General features: G+C 34.3%; 1 protein-coding gene across 2 annotated transcripts in view; it reads left to right on the forward strand.

Annotated features, from left to right (window-relative positions):
* Nucleotides 1-24,617, forward strand: part of LOC138703629 (uncharacterized) — a 316,932-nt gene that overhangs the window by 275,585 nt on the left and 16,730 nt on the right. Inside the window, exons 4-12 of one of the 2 annotated variants that reach the window (XM_069831674.1) lie at nt 2,507-2,636; nt 2,730-2,833; nt 4,740-4,917; nt 7,091-7,334; nt 14,294-14,447; nt 15,560-15,686; nt 16,670-16,843; nt 20,131-20,213; nt 22,113-22,153. In XM_069831674.1, coding sequence (XP_069687775.1) covers nt 2,507-2,636; nt 2,730-2,833; nt 4,740-4,917; nt 7,091-7,334; nt 14,294-14,447; nt 15,560-15,686; nt 16,670-16,843; nt 20,131-20,213; nt 22,113-22,134 — 1,216 coding nt within the window. In that variant the 3' untranslated portion in view covers nt 22,135-22,153. The remainder of the gene's footprint in view (nt 1-2,506; nt 2,637-2,729; nt 2,834-4,739; nt 4,918-7,090; nt 7,335-14,293; nt 14,448-15,559; nt 15,687-16,669; nt 16,844-20,130; nt 20,214-22,112; nt 22,154-24,617) is intronic. The other variant, XM_069831673.1, reaches the window with a different exon arrangement.

Genomic DNA, 24,617 nt, shown 5'->3' on the forward strand with positions numbered 1-24,617 from the left:
TCATTACAAAAATACCTTATACTTCATTGCTATGACTGCGACTGCAGAGTATAATGAAACAAAATTTCATAAAACTTTTCTCACTACAAACTAACTTCAGGGGCATGTCCAAAAATAATTATTTATTATTTGAAATGGAACATATCTGTGGTATAGAGTATAAATAATTGATGTTTGCCAATGACAGAGCAAGTTATCTAAATCAGTATTCTGGATCCTGAAGAAACTCATTTGTAAGCTCATGTAAATTTAAGGAGGTTAAAATGACAGTGAATAGAAAATCTCTATAACAGATTCATTGACAAGAGTAAATCTTGATCATATTCATTTTGTGCTTTGGAGAATTTAGCACACATTTTCATATAGAATGGCAAAGAAATATTGTAATTCTGTGTCATTATGATAAATATGACTACAATCTTAGAAGTATTTTTTATTAATAACGGAGAAAGAGAAAATTCTGTAAGATCAAAAATTAATATCATGTAGAAGTAAATTTTATTGTTAAACGAGCAGATTTCACTAGATTTACCGGAAATTGTCATATACAAGAGAGGAGAACCACATGCGTATTGCATATAGCTTCTGATACTTGAAGTAAAAATGCTCAACTATGAAGATTCCTTGTAGATAATAAAATTGTGCTCATTGTTGAATCTCTTATTCATCGAACATCATTGCCAGAAGAGTTGAAGTTTCAGCACTTAATGTTAGTCTACTTACGTGTAAATGAACATTTGATTATAAGGAAAAGGAACTTTTCAAACAGAATAATTGAATCAATGATTGCAGAAAGGACCTGAGTCACATTTTTTTTATGAAATTCAGTTATGAGCAGATTCTGAATCTCTGAAGGTACTCTTATATTCACCTTTGTGCATAGAAAAGTCCCCAATCTACGGAGATCTAAGGTTCATAATATTATGGGGTTGATTTCTGGTTAAGTGCAGAAGAATTCGGAGTCCAGGAATGCGGTCCTTTCTGCTCTCAAAAGTTGGCTGTCAGTTGTTTTGCCCACCACGAATAATTTTGGAGGGGGGGTTGGGGAGGAAGTTTCATGGTGCAGGAAGTTCAAGGAACAGATATGCTAGATTTTAAATCATGGTGTCCATCATATAAGAAGACCTGCATCTCAATAGAAATTACTCCTCGTTCTGTTGCAAGAGACTGTAAGATTTTATTCATTGCTTCTACATTTAATCAGTTTATCTATGAAAGTGAAAAGAAAGGGATGGTTACTGCCTCTGAATGTATTCCTGGCTCGAACTTCAGCACATTTCACCTGCCTTTGTCTCAAAAATAAAATATTGTTCTGCCTGTGTGCCTTGCATATGCAAACATTGCAGTTTCAATCAATGTGAATGGAATGTCTGATATTAAGAAATCAGCTGCCTTATACGTCGGAAACTTCCGAAAATGAAGAATTCTGGAATGATATTTTCCTATGGCCAACTATGGAATGAAGATACAAAAATGTAGGAAGTGTTATCACTAGTGCATTACAGAGACTTTGTTTAAATATTAATGTTTTAATGTAAAATATGAAGAATGCTAGCAGCGACTTGAAATTTTTTAGTAATGGAATAATAAAAATATGTTAATTAATTTTGACACACATTAATAATTAAAAGCCACCAGCATAGTTCAGGCAGTAGCGTGTTTTCCTGCTGATCCGTGGGTTCTATTCCCACTTGGGCTGATTACCTGGTTAGGTTTTTACCGAGGTTTTTCCCAACCATAAAATGATTTTTCAAGTAATATATGGCGATTCCTCGGTCTCATTTCAACAAACACCATCTTACTGTCACCATTTCCATTGACATTAAAAAAACCACTAGTTGATAGAGCGTCGTTAAATAACCAAGTAAAAACAAATAACTAAAGATTTTGGTTTGCACATTACTTGAATTTATGTACAATAATAGATATTCACTATGCTTTGAGGTGATTTATTATTATATTACCTCTGTTTCCATTGATTGCAGAAAGGACCTGGATCCATCAATAAAATTGTAAATTACCAGCTGTTTTAATTGAAGTAACAAGTGTTAACAAACTTTAGATGCATATCTTAAGGTATTCGTTCCAGAAAAATTAACTACATGCATATACAAATGTCGTGGAAACAGTCAAATAGTTATTCTTTTATATCTCAAAACTCTACTGAAGTGGTGACTACAGTCCTTCCTGCAATCATCAATTCAGTTAAACTGTAAGTCTGCTGTATTTCATACCTCTTACAGTTTATATATAACATTTGTAATAATGACTCCCCACAATCGCTGGCTGCCAACAATGGACAGAGTAGATGCGAAAGCAAGTTGCATTTTTTTTTTTTTTTTCAGAATGATAGAGAAGTTGCAGAAAATATTACCGAGTTCATAAAATTTATGTAGATGTAGCGGAGAATGTCATTATGTTTTCATTGAACATGATAAAGATGGTGATGGAGCAGAGATTCCTTTTTTAATCATAAGTACATGAAAATTCACAATTTCTATTTCAGATTTTATTATCCACAAGGAAAGCCTGCCAATGAACACATTGGAGATATTGTTCTCCAGAAAATATCATCAGCCTTCCAACAATTTCCAAATCAGCAAGTGCCTCGAGACAAGTTCGATACCGTTACAAAGGTATGCATTTAAATTTCGTAGTTTTAAGACAGTGCTTTCTTGCATTCAGTGCGATACTTCTTTTAAACTATTTTATCTTCTTTCACCTCGTAGGCTTGTCAGTGTCCCATCTACTGGAAAATTCCGCTGTTCATCGCAGCTGGAGGGGAAAAACTCGGTTATGTGGAAGCAAATACTTTCAATGACTTCTGGAAAAAGTAAGTACCAGTATTGTTATAGTTTTATTTAATGCTCTTCGAATAAATCTTTAACATTGTCCTTTAAGGGTAATAAATTCTGATCACTTATCAATAGTTGTCATCCTAAATGAACTTATTTGTTGAACTGGACTGACATTAAATCAACATTGGACAACTTTTCTTTCAGCAAAGCTCCTGTAATAGGTATTCATGAAAACAAATAAATAAACAAACATTTAAAAATGTATGAAAGTTCAGGAGATTCTGCAGAAGGATACATATAAAATAATATAAATCAACAATTGAGGGTCCCAATCAGATAAAAGAATAAGCCACAGTTAAGATATGTACGTAAATTGAAATGCTCGGTTATCTGTGCTCATATTTATTATGGCTTTTAAGGAATCCGGAGATTCACTGTTGCCCTCACATAAGCCCGCCATTGGTCCCTATCCTGTGCAAGATTAATCCAGTCTCTATCATCATATCCCACCTCCCTCAAATCCATTTTAATATTATCCTCCCATCTACATCTCGGCCTCCCCAAAGGTCTTTTTCCCTCCCAACTAACACACTATATGCATTTCTGGATTCGCCAATACGTGCTACATGTCCTGCCCATCTCAAATGTCTGGATTTAATATTCCTGATCATATCAGGTGAAGAATACAATGCATGCAGTTCTGCATTATGTAACTTTCTCCATTCTCCTGTACTTTCATTCCTCTTAGCTCCAAATATTTTCTTCAGCATCAGTGCTCATAAATCTAAAATTTTACAGATGTGAATATACAATTGTTGTTATAGAGCTTAGTCTGAAGATATTTTTTCACATTCCAGTGAGATAAGAAGATATTCTACATATCAGGATTCGTGGCTTGTCCCCTTCTCTGATAGGATCCCTCAATTGCAGGTTAATTGATAATAAAATGAAAGGATGAATAGTTGAATATGGATGTTGCATAGAAGAATAAATAATCGTCATACATAGTGGACACATTAAGGGGAGTGACGGGTGAAAGTTTGAATAATTTCAAGGGAAAAATTGTTGTATCGATCCCGGGACCTCTGGTTGAACGTACCAGCGCTCTACCAACTGAGCTACCCGGGAACTCCACCCGACACCGTCTCAACTTTTCCCTTTATATCCACACAACTCGCGTGAAAGTTTGTTCATTTTCAGTCAAAAATCTCATTTTCATTTTTTGTGAAAACGAATCAGTAATCTCTTATTTATGTGTTGAGCAAGTTTCAATGCTCTGCAGTGCTTGAAAGCATAAACAGTACGCAATATATAAATGGCTGCAAAGCTGTTTCCCCACACTTTTTTCTAAGCACATTTCGTCAGATTCAAAGTGTAAAGGCTCTTACAATTGTGATGCTAGGAACATGACATTTTTACTGCATGTTCTGTACCATGAGGTTAACAAAATAGCGCATAGGTTTTATGATTAATTAAATACTTTTTTAAATAAAAGAAATATTTATAGTGGCAGTGGGAAATTTCTATTTTTAGGTATGCAGTGGTTATAAAACTTTTTTTTTCACTTTTATACTAAAGATATAGGAAACTGTTTTTCTAAATATGCCACTGATCTTGCAAAAAAAATCCCAACATTTTACTAAAAAATTAAGTAAGAAATTTCCTTTTGAAATACGCAAATTTTTCAGAATATTTTTGTTAATAACTCAGAAACTAATTGACTTCACCGCATCACTTCATTATCTATCACAGCGTGATTATGTGTACAAAAGATCAAGGACTTAGCTTCAAAAATGTAGAAAATAGAAATTTCACCCATCACCCCCATAAACAAGTATACTAATATTAAAGAAGTTTAGTGATATTACTTAGATTAAATTCTATTGACAAATTTTAATTTTCTATGACATTTTTTACTTAATTTTCTATATTCTCTTGCAGAATGTTGTCGTCTTGCCATGATAAACCATCCAAGTTTGTGTACATCATGACGAAAGGTACACGAGAGTTTCTGGTTCCTGAAGACTTTATACCTTTAGTCCAAGATGTGGTGGATACACATCCAGGACTAACCTTCCTCAAAGAAGCCACAGAGTTCCACTCTCGATATGTACATACGGTAAGATGTATGCCAGAAAATGTGATTTCTTTCAACACAGTCATTCGAAGTTGCTAATTTGTTAATTTTTAATTTTTTTGTATCTTTTACATCATATGAAAAAATATGTAAGAGAATTGGTGTTTTTCCATTATATCATTAATTGAAAGTGCTCTGAAACTTTGAATTTAGATCCATTTAATATAAATCTTTGCATTTCATTCAAAATTTATCAGTTTTCTAACTTACTGGAACCCTATTTCAAATTAATTTACTAAACTTTTTCAACATCATAATTCTTTACAATATTTTAATTATGGATTCTGTATAAACTTTAAAAATTCTATATATTATTTAATGTACCGAAGTACATATGATGTTTCCATGCATAAATTCTGCGTCATTGTACGATGAAAGAGTAGTGGAGTGGAGAAAAATTCTCTCCGACACTGGGATTTGAACCTGGGTTTTCAGCTCTACGTGCTGATGCTTTATCCACTAAGCCACACCGGATTCCCATCCCAGTGTCGGATCGAATCGTCTCAGTTTAAGTTCCACCTCTTGGGTTCCCTCTAGTGGCCTGCCCTCTGCACTACGTCATAGATGTCTATGAATGTAGGATAATGTCCACATATGTGCGAAGGTGCACTCATTATGAGTGACTGATTGGCCGGGATCCGACGGAATAAGCGCCATCTTAAATCACTAAGTGATTTACGCATATCATATAATATTATTTAATGTACCGAAGTACATATGATGTTTCCATGCAGAAATTCTGCGTCATTGTACGAAGAAAGAGTAATGGAACGGAGAAAAATTCTCTCCGGCTTAGTGGATAAAGCATCAGCACGTAGAGCTGAAAACCTGGGTTCAAATCCTGGTGCCAGAAAGAATTTTTCTCTGTTCCACTACTCTTTAAAAATTCTGTTACATAGTAATATCTATTTAGCCTTCCATTGAGTGGTTCTGTATAGTTAAAGTTACAGTGATTGGGATGAGATGTAAATTCCTTCCTGTCTATACAGAGTGAACAATGGAGTATCGGTAGTTAGGCATACTGTAAGTATATTCCACACTAGAAATTGCAGCGTCTTTAGAGAACTGATTAAAAGTTTTTTTTTTTTATTTTATTTTATTATCAAGCATTATTCTGTCACAGCGGACGAGAGCTTCTCTGGTCTGGTTTCTTTTTCTATCCAGAATGCTAATGACCTGTGATAATAAGAGATGCAGTTTTAAGCCAAACTATCAGACTTCAAGGATGATGATGAAATGTCATATTTGTGGAATGACAGTGGGGAATTGAAGGGAGGATAATATTAGAGAAACGGAAGTGTGCAGAAAAACGTAGGGCCTATATATTGTAAGAGGGCCATCCAGAAAATAAGTTCTCCTAGGGCCGTTTACAGAAAAAAACGCAATTTCATGAACAGATACAGCAGTGTTTAAGCTATTTTCAACATATTCTCCACCGGAATAATTATTGAGACATTTGTCGGAACAAGTGTGTGACAGTCGTCTGCACCTCTCTGTCGATCCCATGTTATATTTCCATGAAATTGTGTTTTCTTTCTGTAAACGGCCCCAGAGAAACTTACTTTTTGAACGGCCCTTGTATATCACACTTTATACACTACCGTACATTTTCACGATTCCACACGAGAAACACTTCACACAAAATTGTCTGAGGTACTGTATCTCAACAGTAGTTGTGGCTATATCTAGCAGATGACTTATATCTTTACCTTGAAGTCCAAGTGAAGAAAGAAGTGCTTTCATAAGCAATGATTATCAAAGATTTACTTTGGACATTGAGAAGAAATGAGTGCAACTGCAAAATCATAATGATACCACTGGGTTATACGTCATTATTGTGTGAAAATGTCTGTCAAAATCAGTGAAGTATAAAAAAAAGGAAGTAGTTTGAGGCAGGTTGGGTGGGTTTATAACTTTCGCAATGATTATATCTATACTTTAAAGTGGTTTGCTACAATTTAGAGGTTATTTTTAATCATTTAAATACCGGTAACTTTTTTTTCTCTCATATGAAGTGTGCCAGAGAGAGCTGGAGGGGAAAAACTCGGTTATGTGGAAGCATACACTACTCTTTTTCTTCATAGGTTATATCTGTATTTGTCATGTTACTTTCTTGAATGTTTCAATCAACGGGAACATTTGTTTGAAATTTCAGGTAATTGCACGCATCTACTACTGTGTAAATAGGTCCTGGAGTGGACGTATAACATTGCCAGAACTTAGGAGATCAAATCTCATACGAGTTATACAACTTCTGGAAGAAGAGGAAGACATCAACCAGGTGACTGCGTACTTCAGTTACGAGCATTTCTATGTCATCTACTGCAAGTTTTGGGAGTTGGATCGCGATCATGATCTCTACATCGATAAACAGGATCTTACAAGACATAGTGATCACGGTAAGCATATCTGTTTGGTTATGTTTCGTGAAATCAGCAAATGTCACATAGTTCTTTTCACAGTAGTGACATAATATTCTGTCTGTATTGTCCCATTGTATTCATTGATCAAGTGGTTCTTCCTTAGCAAGGAAATTAAATCTGGGTGTTCCATGTTTTAGATTTATGACATGTATAATAGGGCTGGTAACAAAATTTATACCGGTAGGTAATTTTTCACTCACGTCAAAATTTAGCTTTGCTAACCATATTTTGAATCATTCTATCTTACAGAATAAGAATTCCGCCTCAGAGCTCAGAGTTGTCCTGTTCTCAGGAGTGGTATTCTTCATTTGTTTGGATAGTACAGATGAACTGTAGATAGTCTGAAGTCAAGAACATAGTATTATTCAGTGGCGTAGCATGAAATTTTGAGCAGGGGAAGCTAATTCAAGTTGTCTTTCATGCAATATGAGAAAACGTATTACAAAAATATAGTCTTAAAATAAATAGTAGTCAATGTCAAGTCAGCAGTCGAAGATTGGTTGGAACCTCGTAAATAACACCATGACCATGACCTCAAATGGTACGTAGTAAAATATGATTTCACGATTTACACATATCTCTAACAAATAGACACGTATAGGTGTAACATTAGCTCACTCCCTGTCATAGTTAGAGGAATCACAATATTAGCGGTCAATAGATACAGTACGTAAGTATGCGTCTGTCTTTTGGTTGTGTCCTTCATTGACAGCAAGGGAGTCGGTCATTTGTTTTTTAGATCACACTTTTGTTCGTAAGTCAGTCTTGATAATAGAATTGTCCTAAAAAATTCAAGTAAATTGATGTCAGGAACTGTTATTTCACTCATTATTTATTATATCAGCCACAGTGCACACTAACACTTCAACTGAACACAACTGACGAAAAGGGATAACTCGGAAACTACTTATTTTCAAAGTCAAAGCTAGCTTCTTGATAGCCTTGCGACCAGGATAGTTTAGTTAGAAAGGGATGGAAAATCTGCGGGATGGGTTACACAGAAGAATGAGTGTAAGAAACCAGTCTACTTGGAAGCTGGTGTGTGCAGGCTTCTTGTTTACTGCTGCATCACAAATCATCCTGAGCTGCCGCATCACAATATTTAATGTGTAAATATAAATTCTATTAAAATTAATAAATAATTCATAGATTGAAGGTTTATTATGAAATTATTATTAACTGGGGAAGCTGAGCTTTTTAGCTTACATTGACGCTACGCCACTGGTATTATTATGATTTAAATATTGTTACATCTCAAATTACCAAAGTAATTCCAAAGTTCACATGTACAGTATTAATATGTTGACAATGTCCATTCAGTTCATTCTTTTGTGTGCAATTTACATGTGTCGGTAATCAAACTGTATTGGGCTCATTTACTTTGCTTTTTATACACTTCGACTAACAAGATAACCTCATACATGCACGTTCAAACACACATTATATAAATGAAGCAAGATATTAAAAGATTATGGGTATCTCAATTTTTTATTACACAGTAACTAATTTTATTATTATTATCCAATATTGAAGTTATAGTATGTACTGTAAATTTTTTCATTAAGAGGACACTCCACTAAAATGACAACTTTTTTCCCCTAATCATTTTTTGAACCAAATTTTGAGAGCATGTTTACTATGTAAAGGACTAACAAAATTCAAATTTTGAACTCCTAAAGCTTCCTTTTTTTTTTTAATTTACTTTGAAATTTTTTCGAAATTTTGAAAATGTTGTTGTTTCTATAATTCATGAAAAAATATATAAACAAAATAAACTAACATAATTTCTCACAAAATAAATGCATAGAAACGTGCAGTTACTTCATAAATACTTGCAGTAAAAATTTCATCCAGATTGATTTATATTTGATGAAAAAATAATTTTGACAGCTCTTTAAATGCCACATCCCCAGCTTTAATTTGAAAAAAAATAGACATATTTGTAATCACAATTGAACTAAATCAATTTGGGTTATGAAGATATAAATTCTAAACAAGTGAAATGGCCAGTAAATTTTTTTTTGAAATATTTCATGATTTTCAATGGAGTCTCCCCTTAAAATACATTTAGAAAATTAAAACTCGATTAACGTATATAAAACACAATAAAACTTCAGAATTCCATAGTTTTCAAATATTAAAAAGCTAATATACGAGTACCAGTACTTCGATTTTTCTGCGTTTGTGTTTTGGAGAACATAATTCCGAAATCAAAGTATATTTAACCTTTTTAATATTTTAACACTGTGAACTTTTACAGTTTTATTAATATATGTTAAAAATGTTATAACGCGAATCACAATCAAAAAAACACAATAATTGATTGTTAACAAACCATAATCCAAAAATTATATTAAATATCTTTTTAATCCTTAGGCCAGGCATAGACCAATATAACAAAGCTACTTTTGTCAAAACCTGCTCGACATGCTTTCGTCTGGTTTCAGATATAAATTAGCGCAGACATATCAATGTGATTGAAGTTCAGTTACAAGTTTAACTCAGTATGAAAATAGATAGATGCAGAAAAGTTAGTTATTCTGCTAGATCAGAGACCTGCTTTGTACATTACTGAATGCAGTCTTTATCCGGTGTGATTATTTTTTTCTGTAATTGGTACCCTTTCTTTCTATATTCTCACTGACTAGATTTACAATAAAGTCAAAAGTAACAAAAGATAATCCTGTGAAATCTATAAATTCCTTTCGTCATATCGCAGTTCTTGGAGAAAATTCTGTAGTGTGTTTTCCTTTTCCCTTTTCTCACTATAATTGGTTGCACCCTAAGACGCTTATTTTCTGCATCTGTGTATGATTTCTCCAAACTGTATTACAACAGCATCTTATTCAACCGTAGCTACGACTGAGTACCAAACGCACAGTTATGCTTTCACTTTCATAAATCAAGGTATTGCAAATTATCTACTTTCTATACAAGCAAGAATGCTTTTGACAGAAGCAGTTTTTACTGTATGAGTAGCTTAATATCAAAGGCGGACATCTGAACCTCAGATCATAATTTAGATAGATGTGGATTCTTATACAATTTTCCATGCTCTTTTCAGTTATGGTGAAACCATATGCAAACTCTAACACTTCATTTACAAAATAAATTGTGTTAAAATATTACAAAGATCCCTGTGAAAAAAAAGTGCCTCTACTGGGTGTTCATTTCATAGTGTGTCATGACGTCACTGTTGATGAGTCAGCGATTTGAAGCGAGTTTCAGCTTTTATGTCAGAGAAGTTACCTATTACTCAAGGCGTTCAATCTGAACTTGAGAATGTGTACGGTATAACTTGAATGTCGTAACAACAGATGGCGGTCTGTACAGTCTGTGTGATACCATAACCTCTTTCGAACTGTGTTTTGCGCGGGCAAGTCGTACGCAGGGTATTTGTTATCATCGGTTGCGTACGGCAACATTCCATGATACAAATCAAATGCTCTGTGTCCATGTTGACCGTCGAAATTAATGTCAACAAATACGTAAATAATCGTCTTAACACTCTCCCCATATCTCGACAGTAAGAAAAAAACTCACCTCAGTACATGTTTCGAAACAGTTCACATTCCTGCCACTATCGGCGTTACCGTACGTATCGGTAAGTACTCTTCAGAATGCACCATACTTGCTAGGCAACTTCTCTGTTACATAGGTAATATGCCTCTGCGGAAGTGTAGGAAGATTGAATTCTCTAGGCTCATTGACTAGCCACATGACGGCATACAGCGAGCCATGACACATTTTGAATTGAACACCCAGTAGATCAAAACTATGGAGACGACAGATGTCCGTCTTTGATATTAAACTACATTATATTGGTCTTTGCTCAGCCTTTACAGTTGCTGTTTTCTTATAAGGTCTTCTCATTTCTAATAATACCCTATCTTTATTCTAATTTTCACTGAACTTATTTATGTCATTTCTTATTTGTCTCTTGCCAATTAATTTGCATGTTTGTCTTATCCTTTACCTAACCTGTTCCTACTTCAGTACACTTGACTGGAAGATGGCTAATATGTAAGAAACAAAAACAATATCGATCACCAAAATGGCACAGCCGACTAACAGCAATCAGAATGAAAGCAATTGGTGGAGGTAAGCTGTAGGAAAATTGTGCAGTACTTCATAAAAATTACATTTTTAAATAAGAAGACAGACTAACGAGAAAAGTGGTAGCAGGTGCTTCTTTCGTTGTAAATTCTGAAATTCCATTGTTGGCACTTAATACTGAAATGAATGTGTGTCAGTTTCCGTTGGCAGAGATGACTCTGTTTGAAAATGAAACCACTTGCGTTCTTATTTAATGCAAAAATAGAAAGAGATAATATGTACAGTGACATCAAAAACTTTTTCTTTACATTTTTATTGTACCTTGTTTTTTGACTATACCATGCAGGCTTTGCTTAATGGTTAGTTTTAGTTGCCATGGTAATATTGGACACTGCATAGGTACAATCAGGACATAGTTAAAAATGCAAGGAAAAAGTTTTTGATGTCACTTTACAAAAAGTGTGGCTAACGAGAAAGACAGGTTATGGCGCAATGTCACATTCTTAGTCATAACATGGTCAACATTGAACAAGTTTATATATAAATGCACGTTTAACATGAGTTCAGTGTAGAAATTCCTTTGTTTTTTAGAACTTTGAACATATATTTATATTAGGCGATTGTCAAGATGGTCATGACTAGACCGTGATAACCATGTGACTCCGATTCGTGCTGAAGCCTTTCTTTCTCGTTAGCTATGATAAAAAGCCTCTGTATCTGTGTTTCATTGGTAGAATAATTTAAAATAATTTACTCATTTCTGATATTTTTAAACATAAGGACTTCATCCATCTTTTTAATATCTTTAGTTTATTCAGTTAGAATTCACTTACAGTTCATATATTTTTATATGGCATTTCCCAGACCATAAAAAAGTGCCCAACAATGAAAGTACCGTCAACAGGGGTAACATTGGCCCATTAAGGGTAACTTTGGCCCAACAGAGAAAAAAAAAAATATATATATATATATTATATTTGAATTTTTATAGCCCCACAAAATGTGGTATATCTATGTAGTTTCAACTGTATTGTGTAAATGGCAGCTTCAACCGGTAAAACAGTTTAACCAAGTACTTTCCGAACTTACTTGTAGGAAGCAGCACTATTTTAAATGAATCAATTGTTTGGTAGTGTGAAAAATATTCTGGGAACTTTTATATGGTGAAACAGTATTTTCAGCAGTAAAAATTTGGCATGTACCAAGAAAGTTTGTAAATATGATTTGACAAAATAATTTAAATTTGAAATTTAATACATTATTTGCCATATTGATTATATTTTGAAAAAACCTACTAGAAAGACTGAACACACATATATGTGCCAGAAACTAGGCCATATTCAAATTATTCAGAGGAGAAACTAAACCAATGACATCAGGAATGATGTGAAAACACAGAGAGCAGCAGTTGCATATGTTGTTGTTGTCGTTGTTGTTGTTTTCTAATGCCAGGCGTTTGACAATAAAGTCATTTGACCTCTTGCACTCCAATATTTTTCAAAGATATTATCATGACCAATATCTAATTCCCTCTTTACCCTTTCCTATCCAGTCCTCTGACTGAACTCTCACTTTCTTCCACCCGACGGCATTAGAGCATTCGAGGCCAGGGGTTCATTTCCCTTTCCTTCCTCCTCTTTCTACTTTTCTGTTCCTAGTGCTGACCTGCTATGGCACTAAAATCGTCCTCCAGTGGCTTAAGGAGGGAAAGCTGGTGATCAACAAGATCTCCCAGCTAGGTCCAATGGACCCGTCGACCAACAGCAGGTGTGGTCCTCCAGACATTCTGGGGGTTGTGTGTGAATGAAGTAGCCACCAAAACGTTAAAATATGGTGTTCACTTAAATCGGCTAAAACTTGCCATTTTTCACTCCAATATGAAATGAGTTGCATATGTGGTATTCCATGTAGCACCATAAAAAATAAAATCAAAGGCAACCTTAATGTAAAACCAGGCCGGCCAACAATTCATAAATGAAGAAGAGGAAGTATTTGCAAAACATCTCGAAAAGATGACAGAATTTGGATTTCCAATGGGCGAACAAGATCTACGAATGACAATAAAGAGCTATCTTGACAAAACAGGACACACAGTGACTAATTTCAAAAACAATGTGCCTGGTAATGGGTGGGCAAAACTTTTTCTAAAATGTCATCCTGACTTGACGGTCAGATTATGGAGCAATATTAAAAAAGATCGTGTAACTATTGACAGAGAGATTATCAATGAATATTAAATATAATATATACATAATTTTCAGTACCGGTATGACCTTCAATTTACGTGTCTTCCTAATAAATTATGCATTGTTCTTAATTAAATTGTCGTGTGAATATCATTTCAGTGCATTTTATCTTATCAGTTGGGTAAACCAGCACTCATTTTGGGGTTACAGAGGCCCAAGATGATCCTATATACTATGCAAGTTGGAAAGTTGTGACAAAGTTACCACATGTCAAGGTAACATTGGCCGAATATTAAAAAAATTATGAACTCAGATAAACATAAAGCAACATGTTTGCAATGCTTTAGGAGCCATTATTACTTCTTCTAAAATGTTTCATTAAAATAAATTAACAAACACATCAATTACAAAAGTTTACTTTTCGAATGTTAAAAAAATTGAGCCAGTGTTATCCCAGTTGACGGTAGAAAAACCAGTACATTATCAATCCCGTTTGATTCTATTTTGCCATTCATAATTATTATTCTTTGTTTTTCGAGGATGATATATAAATAGTGAGTGTAGTGACTGTGGTTCTTGAATTGTCATCTGTGTGAAATTAGTCGGATAATGAACAGTTGAAGGTATAGAAAATAAATTTGGAAAGTAAACTATAAATTTTTGTGACTTAACAGTAACAATATAATGTTACAGCTCTTTCGTCGCGCATGATTGACAGAATATTTTCTGGAGCCGTGACACGTGGCACCCGACAGCATGATGACAAGATGAGCTACACTGAATTTGTGTGGTTCCTTCTATCAGAAGAAGATAAGACACATCCCACAGCTATCGAGTACTGGTTCAGGTACATATGTAACTCTGAATACAGAGGTAGGACAGAAATGCACTATGTGAAGTATATGAAGTAATTTCTTGGTAATGGTGTTTGTAATTTGGCCAAAAAACCAGAAACTTGAACAATATGAAATTTACAAAGATACAAAAACACATCCCCACCACATCCTGAACACTCAACTCAATTTCGAAACACACACCCTTTTCGACATAATCATGAACACACCCCACTACAAAAGGAAATCAGAAGATAGCACGAGGCCTTCACTAGGCTTCTGACAATGAAGAATATCACTTCGAAACTAGCCAGCCAGGCAATTTCCTAAGTTAACACAGTAAAGAAGTTGTAAAGTTAATCATTGATTGTATAAGTGTTAAAAGTGTATACAAAACCATCATCATCATCATCATCATCATCATCATCATCATCATCATCATCATCAGTAGCTCTACAACCTGGGTCGAGCCTCAGCTTCTTTCAGGATCCTTCGCCATGAGTCCCTATATAGAATAATGAAGAATATTATTTTTCTTCCTTCGAAGAGTCTAATGTTTATCATGATCTGAATAAAGACAAATAATTGACATTCTCATGAAAATTTCATTAATTAGGTGATGAATTACAAATAAGTAAATTGCAAGGAAAGTACAGTAGTGGCAAAAAAAACCGGACTGACCCTTGTAGCTGATTTCAGAGCCTTGTTCACGATAGACTGGTAACTAAGACTTTCATGGTTCGAATCCTGCCTGGGAAGGAAACTTTTTTTTTTTGTTCCTTATTCAAATTTATTCCCAATACTTTCTGACTGTAGCGATATTTTACTACTTTATTAACTTATTATTCCCAGAACATGAATTTTACCAGCAATCGAAAAGTATTGGGAATAAATTTGAATAAGGAACGAAAAACGTTTCCTTCCCAGGCAGGATTCGAACCACGAAAGTCATAGTTACCAGTATGTCGTGCTCTGGAGTGAACAAGGCTCTGAAATCAGCTACAAGGGTCAGTCCGGTTTTTTTTGCCTCTACACTTCAATAGTTGCTGCATTACTACATACCGGTATTGATTAACTTTAGACCATTATGTGACATTATTTGAAGATTCACCACAATGTTTTACAGGTGCATGGACTTGGATGGTGATGGATACCTCTCTATGTATGAGCTCGAATATTTCTACGAGGAACAGCTCCAAAGGATGGAAGCAATTGGAATTGAGACTTTGCCATTTGAAGATTGTCTCTGTCAGGTAAATGTGTTTCTTTTATTCTTCATTCTTGATATACCATTTCGCCTATACCTCCATCACCAGATTATAAATAAGCTCTGAACAAAGCACCCATGATTCTTTCTGTGATATTGGCGATGAAGATGAATAATATACAAAATCTGTTACTCTCCTTTTATGTATGTATTTATTAACACTACAATTGGGTATACACCTGGTGGCAGTGATATATAATATACAATAATTACAATTACATGAAATAAAATAAAATAAACCTAAATGAAATAAAATAAAATAAACGTAAATCTATAAATAGTTGATGAAATAAACCTAGGACTATAATTAAAAACTATTCTATAATAACGCCTACGATAAGCAAAAGTAAATCTAACTTATAAGTACGTCTGTTTCACCCAACTATTACCAATTCAAATAATTACATATCACCTTAATTAATTACATACCAACTTAATTACATATCACCTTAATTTATATACATATCATCTAAATTACATATCATCTTAATTAATTACATATCAACTTAATAATTACATATCAACTTAATTAATTATATATCAATTCAATTAAGTACATCACACAACTTAAATAATTACATTGCACCTCCAATTACATTTTCAGTCTAATCTTCTCAATCTTTCATTAAATGTATTGATTTTGAGAGGACCACCCTGAAAGATTGCCGCAGGTAAGCTGTTCCAGTCTATTATTGTGAGGTTAACAAAAGAAAATTTTGCCACGTCCGTTCTTTGTTTTCTACATTTAAACTTCCTAATATGATCAGCCCTTCCTAAGTATGATGGTGTTGCTAATCTAGCATTGATGTCGGTCCATGCTTTGTGTCCCATTTGTGCCTTAAACAATGCGGTGAGTCTGGTTTTTCGTCGCCTTGATTTGAGAAGTTCCCACCCTAAGTGTTTTACTATCTCCTCACCATGTCCCGTCCCCATTATAAAGTGATAGTGAACCGTATTTGTTTGAAACAGATGCTGGATATGATTCATCCAACGGTACCAGGAAAGATTTCTCTTGGAGACCTGAAACGTTGCAAAATGACACCTATCTTCTTTGATACATTCTTCAATCTGGAAAAGTATCTTGATCATGAACAACGTGATCCATTTGCTTCACAGCGAGATCATGATACCGATGGTCATGAGGTAAGTGTAGTGAGTAAATTAAATATTACGGTAAAATATTTGGTGACAGTATATCGACTTTATCAAAGTTTTAATCTAATTGAAAAATATTAAAATCTGTCGTGTACAACAGAGCCGCCCATAGGAATTGTGTTCCTGACACAAAAATTTGTGGGGAATTTCCCCCTCCCCCCCATCCGCCTCCTGCCAATATTTTGATCAATGTTGAAATTCTAAGATTTAAAAACAGTACTGAGACAACAGGCTAAGAAAATGTTATTACAATATCTGGCAATCTTGTTTGTTATTGAAACTGAAATATTACTTGGACAAAAGGAATATTAAAAAAAAAAAAAAAAAAATTCAGTTTATAAACATATTTAATAATCAGTCTTACAATCAGTGAAAAAAAGTAATGTTAAAAATAAATGCAGCCATACTTTAGGCCTAGTGAAAATATATATTTAAGAAAAATTAATATGAAAATACGAGTATAACCACAGTCTACTATATACAGTCACGAAGCTTGAGTTTTGAGGGTGCTAGAAACAATAGACTGTGACAGTACTATTTTGCATTGCCTGTAATGAGGCGATATTAGCGATCCTAGTGGTGAGCAACTATCTAATGTTTGCATATTTACTACGTATTGAGCTTCGCGACTGTATAGGCCTATACTAGACTGTGGTATAATTAAGTCAGTGTAGTGTAGCCTAATTAAATGTTGTATGATAGTATACTAACTGAAACATCACATTTATAGAAGCTCTTGAGAAGTAGGCTAATTTTGTCGGAAACTAATTACTATTTCAATAATAAGTGAACTAACAGAATTTTCTTCTTTCACGCAAAAAAAAAAAAAAAGTCTTTCTTCCCCTAGAAAATATCTGTAAATTGGCTCCCACTAGAATGGTGTCCCTCCCCCTATAGACGGCCCTGGGTGCAATATCTACAGTGAATAATTGAAGTGAAATGCTTTTAATAAATAATTTTATAAAAGGTACATTTCATATTCTCAAGTAGTTTGTTTAATGAAATTTAGTGAAATTTGTTATGATATGTCATTTTTTTATGATTGTGTATCTTCAGTTCTTTAAATATTACGTATTTATTGTGGATTTTTTATTTGAAGTGTCGTAAGACATTACATTTAAATAAAAATGTGTACTATTTTTCTAAATACATGACCGGTATATAGTTTAAATTGCAACAAAAAGAATGAAAACCTCAGGATATGAATGTTTTCCTACATGAATTAAATCAGCTAGAGGAGCCGGAGATGAATCAAGTTAGCCTTGTTATATTGACTATGATAATAACATTTATCGGTAACAATACATAGTCTTGTTGCAGTATCGGCCTTCTGAAGTTTATCATTAACCCCACATTTATACAGTTTAAAAATAAATGTTAGTGATTGAAAATAATGCTTCTTATGCGCCATATTCTTTTATCTACATTACTTATTTATGGCTTTTAAAGAACCCGCAGGTTCATTGCCGCCCTCACATAAGCCCGGCATCGGTCCCTATCCTGCTTTTATCTATATTACATTTTAAAATACAAATCCTGAAAATACATTATTTAGGTCAGAGATTTATTTTTAGTCGTAAAAATATCTAGAATTATCTTCCTTACTTCGTAGGGTGAATTAAAATACCTTGTTATCACCTAGGAATTCATAAATAAATATTGTACTAACTGTACAATATAATTCTGCTTATTGAGCGAAAAATAATTTTAGTAATAAAGTACCGGTAGTATGAATCAAATGAAACTGCAAACGTAGATATGCAGGGTAAACCGTAAGTAATATCAATTTCAGGGGATTATTCTTTGAGATACTTCACACAAAAAAGTTTAATACAATTTTGTTCATTTTTGCTCCATTTTCGAGATAAAATTTGTTTTGTATAAAACATTTCATAGCTTGTTTTGGGAAAGCCATTGATTTAACTTTGAGAGAGGAACAGAGATTGAGGGTTTTTGAGAATAAGGTTCTTAGGAAAATATTTGGGGCTAAGAGGGATGAAGTTACAGGAGAATGGAGAAAGTTACACAACACAGAACTGCACGCATTGTATTCTTCACCTTACATAATTAGTAACATTAAATCCAGACGTTTGAGATGGGCAGGGCATGTAGCACGTATGGGCGAATCCAGAAATGCATATAGAGTGTTAGTTGGGAGGTCAGAGGGGAAAAGACCTTTGGGGAGGCCGAGACGCAGATGGGAAGATAATATTAAAATGGATTTGAGGGAGGTGGGATATGATGGTAGGGACTGGATTAATCTTGCTCAGGATAGGGACCAATGGCGGGCTTATGTGAGGGCGGCAATGAACCTCCGGGTTCCTTAAAAGCCAGTAAGTAAGTATTGATTTAATTCCCAATATGCTCAGTCAATATAAGAGAGCAGGGTGTTATGATAATAAATGATGGAAAGAATTTTAGTTTTGTCCTTTAAATGTGCAGAAATTTGATCCGAACAAATGTAATATTTTAAAATTCCTTTTCAGAATGAAAAGTTGCATTTGTTCAGATAAAATGTATGCATATTTATAGGACAAAATTAAAATTCTTTCAATTATTTATCATCATAATACACTGCTCTCTTAAAGTGACTGAGCATATTGGGAATTAATTCAGTACTGGTAGCTTTCCCAAAATACGTTATGAAATGTTTTCGAAAAGGGAGCAAAAACGAGCAAAAATGTATTAAACTTTCTTTTTTGGTTTGAAATATCTAAATAAAATAACCTCTTGAAATTAATAACATTACTTACGGTTCACTCAGTATAATAAACACACATGAATGAAATTAATTTATTATTCTTGAAGTTCACTTCATAAAACTTATTGTTAATACTTAACTTTTAAATGTGTTAAAATTTATTTAAAAGATGTAATGTACCATAGGTAACCATATAGTATCAGTTCAACGTGAACAACTGAACATATTAGAATAATATGGAATATATGAACACACAATAACATTTCCACAACACATACTCAATATCCAATTACAATTTATCTATCACACATACATTATTCGACATAATAGTACGCAGTCATCCCCACTACCACCTAAACATGCCCCCTTCCACAGAAAGAAAACAGCAGAGCAAGAGATGAACGCCACAACTGATGCAGTAGGTAACTAGTTGCTGATGAAGCTGAAATGGTGCCATATGGTTATCAAAACTCCTTTAATTTTTTAAAATACATTTTAACATTAAGTTTTAAAGAAATTGATTTCTCATTTTTTACTAGGATTATTGTAATGAAAATATGTTACTATTTTATAGCTCTCAGACTGGGACCGCTATGCTGCTGAAGAGTATGAACTCTTGGTAGCTGAAGAGGGTGCTAATGAACATCAAGACGAAGTGTAAGTTTGACCATAACTTTTATTACTTACTGAGCAATAGACAACGAAAAATTGTCTTCCTTATTTTTCGTGTATTACAAATAATTGATATATTTCTAGTTCTCCTTCAATTCTGGGGGCCGGGTAGCACAGTCGGTAGAGCAGCTGGCTACGGACTGGAAGGTCCGGGTTTCGATCCCATGTGGTGACAGGATTTTTTTCTCGTTGCCAAACTTTCAGAACGGCCCCAAGGTTCACTCAGCCTTCTATAAAATTGAGTACCGCCGGGGGTAAAAGGCGGTCAGAGCGTGGTGCCGACCACACCATCTCATTCTAGTGCCGAGGTCATGGAAAGCATGGGGCTCTACCTCCATGCTCCCCAAGTGCCTTCATGGCATGTTACGGGGATACCTTTACCTTATTTTTCTCCTTCAATTCTACCACTACTGCTACTACTACCATAACTTTCATTCTGTTCTCTGTCGAAGTACACTTTCACCCCCATTGCACTATCATAAAAAATTCACTTCACACCCCCTTTGCTCGAACATTTCCTAGTGATTAACAAGCTTACAATGGATATATTATAGTAAAATAAATTACTTGTGGGAAAGTGCAGAAAAAATAAGCGACTTTTTAAAGTATTTTAAATTACAGTAGACAGAGTTAAGTCCATTAAAAATTGGCAATATGGAATATCCGTTTTTATTAAACTTTTACTATGTTCTGTCCATTCAAATAGACTTAAACCAATGATGAAGATAATCTATAACTAGAGATCCCGGTACTTACTTCATTTAATTTTCGGACAGCATTGAAAATCTAAGAAAATCTCTCTGGTATGTTAGTTTATATCTGTAAATGTGTGAATAGTACTTGATTAACATTGTTTATGTTAAATGTTATTTCCATTATTTACTTGAAATGTGTAAAATGAAATGTATTTGGGTGTATGTCATATTAACCTGTGTCATCTTTACGTTTCTTTGCTAAGTGGCTTCTGTCGGTATTTATTTAAAGTCAATGTTTGTACAGTAGTGGCAAAAAAAACCGGACCGACCCTTGTAGCTGATTTCAGAGCCTTGTTCACTCCAGAGCATGATAGACTGGTAACTAAGACTTTCGTGGTTCGAATCCTGCCTGGGAAGGAAACTTTTTTTTGTTCCTTATTCAAATTTATTCCCAATACTTTTAGATTGCTGGTAAAATTCATGTTCTGGGAATAATAAGTTAATTAAGTAGTAAAATATCGCTGCATTCGAAAAATATTGGGAATAAATTTGAATAAGGAACATAAAAAAGTTTCCTTCCCAGGCAGGATTCGAACCACGAAAGTCTTAGTTACCAGTCTGTCATGATCTGGAGTGAACAAGGCTCTGAAATCAGCTACAAGGGTCGGTCTGGTTTTTTTTGCCACTACTGTACATTTAAAATGCAGAGACTCATATCTTCTTAATTGTTATTTAAATTGTGTGATCCAAACAGATAATACAATATTATAATAAAATAAACAACAAATATACTTTCATCGTCAGTGAAGGATTTGTTTTTAAATAGGAAAAGTAATTTTCTGACTGTATTATCTGGTCAGTATCTGTCCATACCTGGGTCAGGGATGGTTATAATCAAATAATAATGGAATATTAATGGAATGGTGGATAGGAAAATGGAAATATTCTGAGAAACATGCATCAATACTGCCATCGATGTAAAGAAAAAACATTTTGATAATGGTGAGCCAAATAATAGTCATTAATAGGACACATTGAGAGTATATCTTAATGGTGAATACTTAGCTATTGTCCGTAAAACAGGAATTATATCTCTGTGTCACTTGTAGTTCGTAATTGACAGCATGTTGATTGAAAGCTTCTTTGTTAAATGTTTTCTACTGAATTATATTACTATTGGTATTTACAGGATGTTGGAAGATGAAATGTAGCCATCATACTGGCACATTAGTAAGTAATAAAAACTTCATGCCCCCTCTAGTTTGTATGCTGAATTTTTGTTTGATGCAATGTGTTCAGTTTTACTGAGTTGAGTGCTGCTTCCTGCTGAATTGAAGCTTTGTTTATTTTGTTTCGATACTATAAAAATCCATGAAAGAGAGTAAAATGTATGAATTAATTTAATTTAAAGACCACTTCTTTAATTGTGTTTGTAAGTGGTATTTTCTGTCATTCTGATGCAGGATTTGTGAGCGCGTACGAGGTTTACTGAGATAATAATCTTTACTCAATTCCGGAAACAAGACAAGAATGCATATCGGTTAATTGGTCAGTACCAATACGAAAGTATGAATGGAGTGATTACTGTTGTATTCTTCACTAATCACAAAGCATTGTCTTCATGTTGTGTTTTTTTATATAAACTGATTCAGTGCCTTTAACTAGGTATGCTTTGTTTCCACTAAATAGGTACTGGTGATTGGAGACTGAATTTTTACCTTTTTTCCCTGCCCTTCAGATAGGAACTGTACTGTGACGATATATTTGGATAATACAGCTTATCATGATTGAGATTTGATAACGTAATCTATATTATCAGATTTAATTCTACATTTGGAATTTCATATTGGAGTGAAAATGGCAAGTTGTAGCCGATTTAAGTAAACACCATATTTTAACGTTTTGGTGGCTACGTCATTCACACACAACCCCCAGAATGTCTGGAGGACCACACCTGCTGTTGGTCGACAGGTCCATTGGACCTAGCTGGGAGATCTTGTTGATCACCAGCTTTCCCTCCTTAAGCCACTGGAGGACGATTTTAGTGCCATAGCAGGTCAGCACTAGGAACAGAAAAGTAGAAAGAGGAGGAAGGAAAGGGAAATGAACCCTTAGGCCTCGAATGCTCTAATGCTGTCGGGGTCGAAGAAAGTAAGAGTTCAGTCATAGGACTGGATAGGAAAGGGTAAAGAGGGAATTAGGTATTGGATAGAGAAAAATTATACCAAATTCAGTCATTAACTCATCAAGCTGACCAGTGCTAATTGATGAGTAGCCCCTCCCTTTAGTTCAGCTTGTAAAATTTTGCTTACTAACACGGGAAGGTAGGGATGGGACATTGGGTATTTGTCCAGGTTGGTTCCTTAAAGCCTTCAATGGGAAGGATTAATGGCTCTCCCCCCTGTATCCGACAGATACCCTTTTAAAATCGTCTGTAGCTGCATTTAGATTGGCAACAGGCCATGATTGTTTGGCCAAACACCTGCATAGAATTGGAATATATCAGTCCCCTAACTGCCCATTATGTAACTCAAACCAAGAAATGGATTCGGAACACCTCAAAATCTGTGCTTCAGTGGCTGGTCATGATAATATCTTTGAAAAATATTGAAGTGCAAGAGGTCAAATGACTTTATTGTCAAACGCCTGGCATTAGAAAACAACAACAGTATTTGGAATTTCTCGTTAGAGATCTTTCCTTATCCACTCTGTTCTAAAATAGCGATCGACAGAATTTTTGTCATCACATTTCTCTTGCTAAAGAGGCGAATTGAAGTCGAAACAGAGAAAACTCAAATTACAAATAGAGTTTACACTCTTTAAAACCAGTTTGTGTTTTCGCGGATCATTGTCAAAGGATTTCTGACAAGATTACCGTTCCACGACTTCTTCGTCATGCTGATGAGAATCAAATAGTTCGAAACTGGAGATTCGCAAACTGGGTAAAAGAATATCGTCCCATTCTGTGCATCATGGGTCAGAAGCCTTTGGAAAATCCAAAGACTGCAAAGGATAATACCAAATGCAGTCAAAGGATTAAACCTTTGGCAGCAAAAACACAAACTTGTTTTAAAGAGTGTAAACTCTATGTGTAATTTTGCGTCTTCTCTGTTTCGGCTTCAATTCGTCTCTTTAGCTAGACAAATGTGATGACAAAAATTCTGTCGATCACTACTCTAGGACAGAGTGACAGAATTTGATAGGCCTATACCTCCACAAATGATATTGCTTGTCTTTTGACTTTGCTTTGCAAACTGATTTAATTATGTTGTATAGCCCAACTTCATGTGCTTCATTGATTCAAAGTTTTTCTTTATTTACCGTAAACTGGGGTTACTTTGAACACAGAGGAAACTTTGACCATTTTTTTTTCAGAAAATCATATTTAAGTTTCTAGATGCTGCACTTGTTATAGATGTAGGTAAATTTGGAATGAGAATGATTTTATGATAATTTACCTCCATCTATAACAAATGCAGCATGTAGAAACCTAAATATGATTTTCTGAAAAAATGGTCAAAGTTTCCTCTGTGTTCAAAGTAACCCCAGTTTACGGTAGTTTACATATAAAATTTTATTGAACAATAAGTTCGTTAATAGATCAGAAGGGATTTAGATGTAAGTTGTACAAATAATTAAAATTCTTAAATATGTATTGTACTGTACCGTAATTTAAATTCGTGTTGGAATTTAT

This window comes from Periplaneta americana, chromosome 7 (genome assembly GCF_040183065.1).
Source record: "Periplaneta americana isolate PAMFEO1 chromosome 7, P.americana_PAMFEO1_priV1, whole genome shotgun sequence".
Classification (NCBI taxonomy): Eukaryota; Metazoa; Arthropoda; class Insecta; order Blattodea; family Blattidae; genus Periplaneta; species Periplaneta americana.